General features: G+C 48.0%; 1 protein-coding gene across 1 annotated transcript; it reads left to right on the forward strand.

Moving 5' to 3' along the window:
- The first annotated feature begins 6,948 nt into the window (after positions 1 to 6,948).
- On the forward strand, positions 6,949 to 10,229 carry Cxcr4 (C-X-C motif chemokine receptor 4). The gene is made up of 2 exons (XM_050147871.1): positions 6,949 to 7,044; positions 9,173 to 10,229. The coding sequence occupies exons 1-2, from the start codon at positions 7,030 to 7,032 to the stop codon at positions 10,214 to 10,216; spliced, it is 1,059 nt and encodes a 352-aa protein (XP_050003828.1). The 5' UTR covers positions 6,949 to 7,029; the 3' UTR covers positions 10,217 to 10,229.
- Positions 10,230 to 11,591: the final 1,362 nt, after the last annotated feature.

Consider the following 11,591-nt stretch of genomic DNA (forward strand, 5'->3'; position numbering starts at 1 on the left):
CATTATCACCCTGTTTCCGACACTGCTTCTTTCACACATTTTCTCTGGAAGACATCTGCAAATCTCAGGAGGCCTTAAAAAGCTAGGCATTAAATCTTTTTAGTCACTTAATCCCCAAATCCTCCATGTTTGGAGATAATTTCTTTTATGAAAGGAAACCCTAACCTGACCCGATTCTCCAGTCAAACTTGTTAACGGAACAAAGGAGATGTTCTTCGGGTGTGCTCTGAGCTTCAGGAAGAAGTGTCTTAGAAAGGGGAGCATTTGGCCTGGTCCTAGGGGGCTTTGTCTTTGTCTCCTGACGATGCTGTCATTTGAGTGCTAGCTGAGTTAGATCCACTGGATGGAAAATGGGAGAAACGGGTGCTAAGCAGTAAGGAAGAGCTATCTTGTGATGAATTGGGTCTGCCCAGCGAAGGACAGGGCCCTCATTCTACAGTAATGGGCCGCCATTTGCTGGGCAGACATACTCAGAGACAGGACCACCCACATGCTCAGAATGGAACTTCTTCCCATGGTTGGCAGATGAGACCAAACGGCTCTGAATATGCCTTCCAGCCCTCTGGCTGAGATGTCATAATGACAGGGGGTTTTCAAGGCATACGTGAGCAACTCTTGCTTTTCTTCTCTTCCTTCATCAGTCCTGCCTCTATTTTGCCCTGAAATTAAAAATAAGAACATTTCACGTGAGATTTAAGGTTCCATTCTCTTGACCTCATTTATGTAGGCAATGATGGAGAAAGCCATTTGCTTGGTTCATTAAAGCCCTCACCTGGCAAGGAAGAGAGAGGACACACGCTGGGGATGGGCAAAATGTAAAGCTATTATTAAAATAGTATGTATTTATTGTGCACTAATGAATTTTTGTGTCCTGTTCAATACTGAAGATTTTACCTGTATACCATATTTAATCTTCCCAATAACCCAAAAAGTAAACCGCTAATGTTACATGACTATTATAACAAAGAACATAGAGTCAGTCATAGATTTCCCTGGAATCCGTACTAATAAATCGGCTCTCAAAATCAAATAAGTCTTGGAGCCTTGGTGTGCCTTACTCAGCGAAATGCTTGCCTAGTGTGCACAGGGCTTTGAGTTTCATCCCCAGCACCACATAAATTGGTAGTGCTTGCGCATCATTGTGACACTCAAGAAGATTAAGAGTTCATGGTCATCCTCATCCTCAGTACATACAGAGTTTGAGACTAGCCTAGGGTATGTGAGAAGCCCCATCTCAAAAACTATTTAAAAGGCAAGAAAAAGAGAAAAAGAGAAACAATAAGCTAGATGAATCATGTTGGCTGTTTTTCACCCATAGTATAAATATTACCAGTGTGGTCCATTTTAGGTTACCACTGTAATGTGTCTGGTTTTGGAGTTACAGGAGCTGTGCAGAGCTGGCATATTAGTACCGCAGTGGGCTAACCCCAGCACTTGTAATCCCAGCAGAGGGGAGGTAGAGATGGATAAATATGAGGTGGGCTGGCCTGTGTCTTCGAGGCCAATGAGAGACCCTGCTTTAAAAATAAGGTGTTTGGCTCTTGAGCAATGACACTGGAGGCTGGCTTCTGGCTCCACATGTAGTTAGAATGCAGGGGGTGACCTGAATTCCCACACAGAGGGATGGAAGCAATGACTGACATTTGTAGACAGGGCACATGCCCTCCAGTGACCCGCAGTCCCCACCACTCTCTCCTGTATCTCTTGCTTACAATGTCTTCATTTCTAGACTCTGTCCCTGTGCCTTAGATCTGCAAGTAGGTTCTAAAGGACCCCATTGCTTTAGTAAAATCTTCAATAAAGGTTGGCAGGTATTCTCTGAGCTCTCACACACACTTCCCACCCTGTCTTTCTGGGTAGACTCAAAGCCCATCTGTGGGGTGATCACATGACTACACTTCTAGGCGCACTATGGCTCTGCCAGAGGTTTCTCTTTAGAAATCCACTGTCCACTGGCTCTCGTTGCTTCCTCTTGTTCCATAGCTGCCTGCAGCCACCACCAATAAATTACTGGCTTAAGGAAAACAACAACAAGCCTTTTCCATGGAGAACAGAGTCTGCTCCCTCAATTATTTCCTAAGGTCCCGCCCTCTTCCCAGCTTGACACCATCCCTTCTGAATCTTGTTTCTGCAGTGCCTCACACCCACAAAGTCACACAAAGTCTCCAGAGCAATTATTCCTTCTGGCCCTGGGATTAGTCAAGTAATGATTATTGTATTGCTAATAGAGTGACCGTTTTTTGTTCAGACACTTAAGAGAGCGACTCTAAACGGTCTCTGTTTGTGTACCAGTCTGACCAATTTTCTTCAGATGGCAAATCTTGTCTTGTTACAGAGCTTTGATGGAAATCACTCCTAATCTTGTGTGTGTGTGTGTGTGTGTGTGTGTGTGTGTTAAGGGGGTAGACTTTTGGAAATTCAAGTTAAACTTGAAGAAAAAGTGCTTCTCAGAAAACCAGTAATGCTTTTCTTAAGCTGGTGTAGGGCTGCAAGGCAGAAAGTTTATTTTCCAAAAATCATTTTTCACCTGTTAAGTGCTGAAGACAGAAGCTTAGGGACAGGACGGGTGGCAGGGAATGGTTTTCCCTACTTGACATTTGATAGCCCTGTCTTTGCCACTCAACCCTCTGCTAGAATTACTCACCCTTGGGAAGTAGTCTGCTTCTCTTTCTTAATCATTTGGGAAAACATTAACTCCATCCTTTTGATTATCCCCTACATTCATCAAGAAAGGCTGTACTTTTTTTTTTCCTTTAAAAAACAAAGAGCAAGGGACTCACTGAAATGGATCTCAGTTGGTTGAATACTTGCCTTACATACATGAAGCCCTGGATTTCATTTCCAGTGCTGCAAAAGAGGACCGGAGAATTCTTCATATTCTCTTCTCCTCCTCCTCCTTCTTTTTCTTCTTATTCTACTTTTTTTTTTCAGTGTGTGTGCATGCACATCAGAGGTTTCAGGAAATCAGTATGTGTATGTTGATATGGCATCTATCTAGATTTTAGAGACAGTGTCTCTCGTTGACCTCCACCAGCAAGCTCCAGAGATCTTTGTCTCTCTGATACTGGGATTACAAGTGTCACCTTACCTGGCTTTCTTTTTGTTCTCTCTCTCTCTCTCTCTCTCTCTCTCTCTCTCTCTCTCTCTCTCTCTCTGTGTGTGTGTGTGTGTGTGTGTGTGTGTGTGTGTGTGGTGTGTTTCTTTCTTTCTTAGCACAGGTTCCAGGAGACTGGATTCTACAAAGCCAGCACTTCACCAACTAAGTCATCTCTGAACCCTTCCTATTCAGAATGCCTTTAATGTCGATACCTCCTGTCCTCTACCACCAAGAAGAAGGGCTATTCATAAGCTTTCTCCCTAACTTGGAGCCTGTTTTGGACAGAGTAGAGATTTCTGTCACACACGCAGAGACAGCAAATCAACCAGCTGCGGAGCGAGCAACAGGAGGTGGCAGGATGCTTGCCACTGTGGCACTGACTTTGTAAGCAACCCCCCACAAACTGTGGCCAAGGCTAGTTGTCCCTTGGGTTAAAGCAATTCTGAGAACTTGGGGACACTGCCAAAGCCCTGACAGCTCCTAAGCCGGCCTCTGTTGCCAGAGCCACACGGGAAAGTTGTTAATTCTTTAAATGAAGACTGAGTAAACAATCAAGGGGCCCTTCGTTTGCTCAACAGCGGGCCAGCTGGAGAACTGCTATCTGGACGTTCTCTTCAGGGAACTTGGTATGTTTAGGCAAGAGGAGTAAGACCCGTAGGCCTTTTTAGAAAGTTGAATCACAAGAGACTTCACTCACAGCAGTAGGTAAGTAAATGCCTAATACCCTTGTGGAGGAAGAAGCATTCAGAGGGTGGATGGCAATGGACAGAGAAAGACAGTCATCGTGATGAAGTGGAGAAAGCCTGGGCTCTGGAGCCAGGCAGACTGGGCACAGATCTGTGAGCACAAGAAGGAAAGCTCTTCACCCCCACCCCCACGCCGGACTTTAGCTTCCTCATCATGGGAGACAGGTGAGGATACCTGCTTGATAGAACTGTGGAGGGGATTAGCCAAGATGGGTGCCCCTAACAAGCATTCGGTCGATATTTGAGTTTGATTTATTTTTTCTAAACTGTATCCCAAAGCTGAGGAGGTAACTCAATAGCAGCCTGTCTCCCATGTGCACAGTCCTGAGTTCAGTTCCAGCACCAGTCACATTGGGCATGGTGGTACACACCTGTAGTCCCAGTACTGGGAGGTGGAGGCAGCAGGACCAGAAATTCAGAGCCTAGGACACATGAATCCCACTGCCTGAGGAGAAAACCCCAACAACAACATGCTGGGCAAGCACTCTATCAGTGGAGCAATACCCCTAGTCCCCTAAGATACGTTCTGGCATAACCGAGGTCATATAAACTAACATACAGTTTTCATTCCCACCCTGGGCAGTTTCTTTCATAAGCATTTCCCCGTGCTATTCAAAACTCTTCACAAACATCCACAACATCCATATTAATTTCATTCACGGATGTACCAAAATCACCTCCACTAGTCTGCTAACGGGGCTAATCAAGCTATTATTAACTATTCTATTATTAACATTATTGTAAACAATATTCCCATGAGGAGCTTTGTAGCATAACTGCTATTTCCTGGGGCTACGTCGCTTTAGGTGGAATTACTACTCTCAGAAGATTCTGGCTACATACAAAATACTTTTCTTTGAAGCTGCACAAACCCCCCCCTCCACACACACACACACACACACAAACACACACACACACGCCAGTGACAAGCGAGAGATGGCTGACCTTTTCCAATCCAGAAGCCAAATATTATCTTTAAAAGAAAAAAAAATCCCTTCTTCTTTTTTTTTTCCTAATTCTGTAGTCACCAAATAGCATTTCATTGTTCCTTTATCTGCTTCCTCCAGTGAATATACTTCACAGGACCTAAAAAAGGCATGTGCAGATCATGGAAAGGAAGCTTTCTTTTGTCTGCCAACAACTAACAAATATTAATTATGCAAATCATTTACTCTGATTGTACTCTCTGCCACTCGGAGATAGGTCTAGAAGATGCTCCTTCTCCCATCTTAGCCTTTGTGAAGGCAGGAGTTTGGAGCCTCAATAAAGCCGACAGTCCTGCTACAGTCCAGATACCCATCCTGAATGCTGGTACTCTTAACAGGTCTGACATTCCAGTCCAACGGCGCTCATGCCTGTGCTAACTAGTTTATGGAAATATGAGCTTTATTAGTGGTTTGATACAATTAAAAGTACTTGTGAACGCTCGGTTCCTAACCTGACTGTTTTTGAGGGTTGCACCTTCTAATTCCAAGGATCATCTAAGAGGACTTGACAGGCAAACTTTGGGGGAGAGTTCCCCGGGGCCACACAGGAAGTTGATGCACAATTTACATAGAAAGCTTTCCTAGGCTGCACACTAGCTCCCCAGCTCCTCCATTAGGTAAAGAAGGGGATGCAAATGTATTATAGTTCTGCTAGTACACTGCTTGCCCAACGTGCAAAAAGCTCTGGGTTCAAGCCACGGCGCTACAAAAAACTGAGCTTGGTGGCACATATCTGTACTTCCAGAACTAGGCAGGTGACAGACAGGCCAGTTCATGACCGTCCTTAGCTATGTAGGAGCCTGAGGCCAGCCTGGTCTACATAAAATTGTCTCCAAACAAAAGCGGGGATAGGGAGAACAGGGTTTGGAATAGAGTTCAAGGGCCCAGTCTGGGCCTGCCTTCTCCTTAGGACCATCCCAGGATAGGGGGTGTTTCTGCGTTGCCTGGCAACCCAGGCTCCTGCAGCCGGATTGTCTCTTCAGCCTATTCAAGGGGCCCCCAGGCAATCTGGTTGCTTCTGGCCCCGCCCTTCTCTCGCTCCCCGCCCCACCCAGGCTCGGCGCCGGCCCTAACTGGCGCGAGTCTGGGAAGTCGTCTGGGCGCCCACTCCATCCCCTAGCCTGTCTGAGACTCTCTAACCATCCACCCCCTCAACCTTCCCCCCACCCTCCACCCCCTCCTAATCAGCTCTTCATTAAGACTTCCCATCCCCGCTCCAACTTAGTTTTCTGGGTGGGAGACGCGGGTTAGCCGGGAAGGGAAAGCTCTGGGCTCGGAACTGACTTGCAGTCCCAGGCTGCTCCATTTGGTACCCCCCAGAGCTCGCGAAGCGTCCCGCTGCGCGGGGATAGCAGCTGGCTCGCCAGCTTCTAGAACTGCCCAAGGCCCAAAGCCAAAGCCGGGACTCTGTAACTACCTGTTAATTAGATGATCCTTATATGCTTATGAAATGAAAATGAACCAGTGCTTCTGTGCAGGTATTTTAGAATCTGTTACAGATTGTCCTCGTCGCTAAATTCTTCTTTATAATAAAGCACACTTTAATCGTTTAAAAAAGTCTCTTTACGAATTGGTTGCCACTATTGGGAAATTTTTCCTGAGAGTATACCTCTACTTCTCGAAGGGTCCGCAAGTGATTTCTGCTTATCTACATCTGATCCTGATGTCATTGCTGTGAAAGTGCAGTAACACACACTTGCGTCCAGAAGAGCTTGGATAGTAGTAGCTCCTGACAGCTCAGACCCTGGCCGGGATTCCAACATTGCCGCCTGCTGGTTAGGTAGGCACCAAGTCACTCCCCCACCCCACTCTAGGCTCAATGTCTCCATCCGTCTAGAATTGAGTCTAGAATCGTATCCACTTAGGCAAGGATGGATGCGCGACCCACAAAAACTCCCTGGCTGGCACCCTGCTTTCCCCAACTTCGAGAGCATTATTTGGCCAGGCTCTGAACCCACGAGGCGACCTACAACAGACTAGCAAATTCTCAGACTTCTGAGTCCCAGAGCCTTGAGCCCCGCCCCCGCCAGGCTACTCCCGCCCAGTCTAAACTGCGCATGCGCTGCCCCACGAGCGTGTTTTTATAAAAGTCCAGTTCGGGCCAGAAACTTCAATTTGTTGCTTGGTGCAGCAGGTAGCTGTGACCCTCCGAGGCGTTCGGTGCTCCGGTAGCCACCACGGCTGGAGAGCGAGTGTTGCCATGGAAGGCATCAGTGTAAGTCCAGTTGCATCCTACTTTGCAGTAAGCTTGCAAACTTAGAGCGTAGTCCCTCTAAGAACGGGTAGAAGCGACTAGAACCTTAGGGATGCCAGAGTCACGGAGAAGGAGCGCGGGAACTTTTTTTGTTTGTGTGTGAGCATGGCTATAAGGGGAGAAATATGGAAATATTTTTCTCAGTAAATGGAGCGGCAGGGGCAGGGGGCGGTTCGGATGGAGCTTTCTGCTCCTGTTTCCCGCTTGAGTCCCGTGGCGCGCGCCGGCTTGCACGCTCTTTGAAAACGTCCTACTTTTTGTGCACACGAGCGGTGAGGGCTCTCGCTCTGCCCCAGGACTCAAACATCGTCTGGTACTAATGGGAAGAAGAGTTTCTTTGAGTCGCTTCCATTGTACGAATGTAAAGAGACTGAAATGGGTACATGTAGGCAGGGTTCCCAGGTCGACACTATATCCTGGGTTAACTTGGAGCAGAAGTATCCCGGAGCCTTTCTTGGAGTTAGGTTGCAAAATTCCGTGCTGCGGACGGAGGAGCGCCAGCCTCCGGCGGGAAACGCAAACTAGCCTACCAAGTCGCTTGCCTAGGAGGGTCCAAACCACGGCAGCCGCGGGAAGGTGACCGAACCGCTTTGGGGTGGAGTGGCAGCGCTTTTGCGGGCATTCGAACCGCCGCTTCTCCGCGGTGGCAAACGAATTTCTCGAGGTCTGGGTTGCCTTTAGGCTCGTTCACGAGAAAGGGGCATAAACCTGCACCATGCAGCTGCTGGCCGGGAGGTGTGCCCGGCGGGGACCGTGGTTGGGGACAAGGAGGGCGTGTTGGAACCGCACCTGGGTTGTGCTGGGTGGCCGCAGGGATGAACAGGTGCAAGCCTGGAGACGGTTTGAGCCCCGGTGCAGGGTTTAACCGTCGGTGGTTTCCTGAGTCTTTTAAAACCCCCTCACTTAGGGAGGGTTTTGTTTTGTGTGTGTTTTTTTTTTTTTTCGTTTCCTCCCGCGGCGCGCAATTCAAAGGCGCTCGCGCTGAAGCCGCCCAATCTGTCGCCCGCACCCAGAGGGACGATCCTGGCGCGCAGCCAGGAGGAACCCCTGGAAGCGCTGCCTCTTGGCCGTCGGCCTGGGTGTGGTGGGCTACAGCGCCAGCCCCTAGGTGGGTGACTCGGATCCCAGGGTGTGCACGGTCTAAACCCCTCCAACTGCCTGCCTCGGACCCCAGTAGTCTAGCTGGGTCCACTGCAGGGTGGGAAAGGACAGGGACAGTGAGGAAGTGAAACTTGGGGCTAAAACCACGGGGTGCAGACCCCGTGACTTTCCCCACCCAGGATAATGTGACTTTAACGTCCCAGATACACCCAGTGATAAACATGGGGGTGGCAAGAAAGACTTACCTTCCAAAGAAGCGCGGAGGTGGGGTGGGGTGGAGTAGGGTGCTGTGTGCTCATTTTAAACACTCCCTTGACCCTAAACTACCAAAGACTTTGGCATTATTTCTCTTTCTTCACTACGTGTGACTTGAAATGCAGTGGTTTGTGTTTAGACAGACGTGAGAAAAACAGGGTTTTGGTCCTAAAAACGTTGAGTCTTTTTTGGGGGGGGTGACCCCTACCGTCACGTTCTGCTTTCTTCCCTCCTCCTTTGCCTGATCTTCATGCAAAAAATTAATCCCATCTCCTCCTTCCACACAGAGTTAGCTCCACACGATTCGCCCCCACCCTACAGCGCCTGGGAGTGACTTCTTTGTGTGAATGGAGTTTTTTTTGTTTTGGTTTGGTTTGGGGTTTTACTTTTTTTTTCTTGCCTCTCGTGGGCGGGCAGGAGAGTTATCCATCACTAGGCAGTGAAACCCTTAGAATCTCAGCGTCCTTTTGTTCCCAACAAAGACTCCTAATTGGTTCCACTAAAGAGGGGCCATAAGGATGTGAGCGTGGGGAAATATGGAGAAACCGGCTGCTTGCAGGATTGCAGGTTCCCTCTCTGCACCTAAGCCGCCAGCCCTTTGGAGCTTCCTGGGAAAGGCTGGGTTAAAACCCGCATTAAAAATGCTTGCTTTTTTTAGGCACCCAAAACTTTAAACTTGGGAAAGGCTTGTTAACCTTGTAAGTGACGTGCCTGTCCCTGTTTTCTTTTGCAGATATATAATTCAGATAACTATTCTGAAGAACTAGGGTCGGGAGACTATGACTCCAACAAGGAGCCCTGCTTCCGGGATGAAAATGCCCATTTCAATAGGATCTTCCTACCCACTATCTACTTTATCATCTTCTTGACTGGCATAGTGGGCAATGGCTTGGTGATCCTGGTCATGGGTTACCAGAAGAAGCTCCGAAGCATGACTGACAAGTACAGGCTGCACCTGTCAGTGGCTGACCTCCTCTTTGTCATCACGCTTCCCTTCTGGGCAGTTGATGCCATAGCTGACTGGTACTTTGGAAAGTTTTTATGTAAGGCTGTCCATGTCATCTACACAGTCAACCTCTACAGCAGTGTCCTCATCCTGGCCTTCATCAGCCTGGACCGGTATCTTGCCATTGTCCATGCCACCAACAGTCAGAGGCCAAGGAAGCTGCTGGCAGAGAAGGCAGTCTACGTGGGCGTCTGGATCCCTGCTCTGCTGCTGACTATACCTGATTTCATCTTTGCTGACGTCAGTGAGGGAGAGGGCAGGTATATCTGTGACCGCCATTACCCTGATAGCCTGTGGTTAGTGGTGTTCCAGTTCCAGCACATCATGGTGGGGCTTATCCTGCCAGGCATCGTCATCTTATCCTGCTACTGCATTATCATCTCCAAACTGTCACACTCGAAGGGCCACCAGAAGCGCAAGGCCCTCAAGACGACAGTCATCCTCATCCTGGCTTTTTTTGCCTGCTGGCTACCGTATTACGTGGGGATCAGCATCGACTCCTTCATCCTTTTGGAGGTCATCAAGCAAGGGTGCGATTTCGAGAACATCGTGCACAAATGGATCTCCATCACTGAGGCCCTAGCCTTCTTTCACTGCTGCCTGAACCCCATCCTCTACGCCTTCCTCGGAGCCAAATTCAAAACCTCTGCCCAGCACGCCCTCAATTCTATGAGCCGAGGCTCCAGCCTCAAGATCCTTTCCAAAGGAAAACGGGGTGGACACTCTTCTGTCTCCACAGAGTCAGAGTCCTCAAGTTTTCATTCCAGCTAACACTTACGAAAAGACATATGATGAAGAACTTTTTATGTTACACATTTTTCTGATAGAAAAGACTGACCGATCTTGTACAGTTTTTTTATTGACTGTTGTTTATATCTGTTTAGTTTTTGTGAGATTTTTACTTAATTTATATAAATATTGGTTTTTGTTTGTTTCGTGTGAATGGGTGTCCAGGCCTGTGGCCGAGTTCTTAGTGGCTGTGTGTCTGTGTGTAGGACTGTAGAGCTGTGCAGAGAAGAACTGAACATTCCAGAATGTGCGGTGGATCGAGTAAAGCTAGAAGTGACCCTCAGCTGTTGCTGCATAATCCCTCCCTTCCCGAGGAGCACGCCCCCACCTCCCCTCCCCCCTCCCCACCGCCGTTCTTAAGTTGTTTGGTTACGCTGTATGATTTTGAAAGAATGGCACTTAAAACCAAAGCCTGACATAGTTTAGAAATGCTGGCTTTTTCGTTTTTAAGAGTGACTTGATCAGCATCGACAAATGTACAGTCTTGTATGTATTAAGTTGTTAATAAAACTCAGTGTTAAGCTCACTTGGCTTATGTTGTGCTATGTTGTCATTTCTGCTGGCTATCAGGAAGAATATGTTTGGAAAACACATTAAAAAAAACATTTACGGCACAGCAGAGATCCTCCTGAGTGTGTGTCTCTGTGGGCTCACATACGTGCACACGCATGATGCCTTTGGTGGTCAAGTCAACTTCGGATGTTCCTCGGGACCTGACACACCCTGGTTTTTGTTTTTGTTGTTGTTTGTTTGTTTTGAGACAGGGTCTCTCACTGGGCTAGAACTGGATAAGTAAATAAGTAGACTAGGCTGGCTGCACAAGCGCCAAAGATCCAGCTGTCTCCCCCACCCCCAAAAGGCGGGTCAAGACATGCACCACCATGCCCAGCTTTTTACTAGCCTCGTGGGGCTCAAACTTGAGATCTCCTGCTTACACAGTGGACACTTCACTACCAGAGCCATCTCCCCAGCCGGTCCTAAGTGTTATCTAATGTTTTACTTTCTGCTTCTGGTATTACATAACATTTATAAAGGAGGGAACTAAGGCATAGAAAGCTTAAGTAACTTGGTCTAAGGTGTGGGACAAGCCACAGCTAGTATTTCAAAGTCTGTGTCAAGAAGTTGAAACCTTACACTTTCAACCCATAGAAGCCTGGGCATATCTGTGTAGGGCCTTGCAGGGCCCATTCCCATGAAGGACTGCCTTTCAGAAAGGTGTGTGCACATGAAGCAGGAAGCACACAGGATGCTGTTCACATTTCACTGCAGTTTTCCATGTGTCCCATCTGAAGGGAAGTCAGGCTAGGTGCAGTGGGTCATCTGGTATGAATGGTACCCCTCCCTTTCTACTGAGGTG

Source organism: Alexandromys fortis, unplaced genomic scaffold (genome assembly GCF_014885135.2).
Source record: "Alexandromys fortis isolate MF-2015 unplaced genomic scaffold, M_Fortis_MF-2015_v1.1 scaffold_58, whole genome shotgun sequence".
Classification (NCBI taxonomy): Eukaryota; Metazoa; Chordata; class Mammalia; order Rodentia; family Cricetidae; genus Alexandromys; species Alexandromys fortis.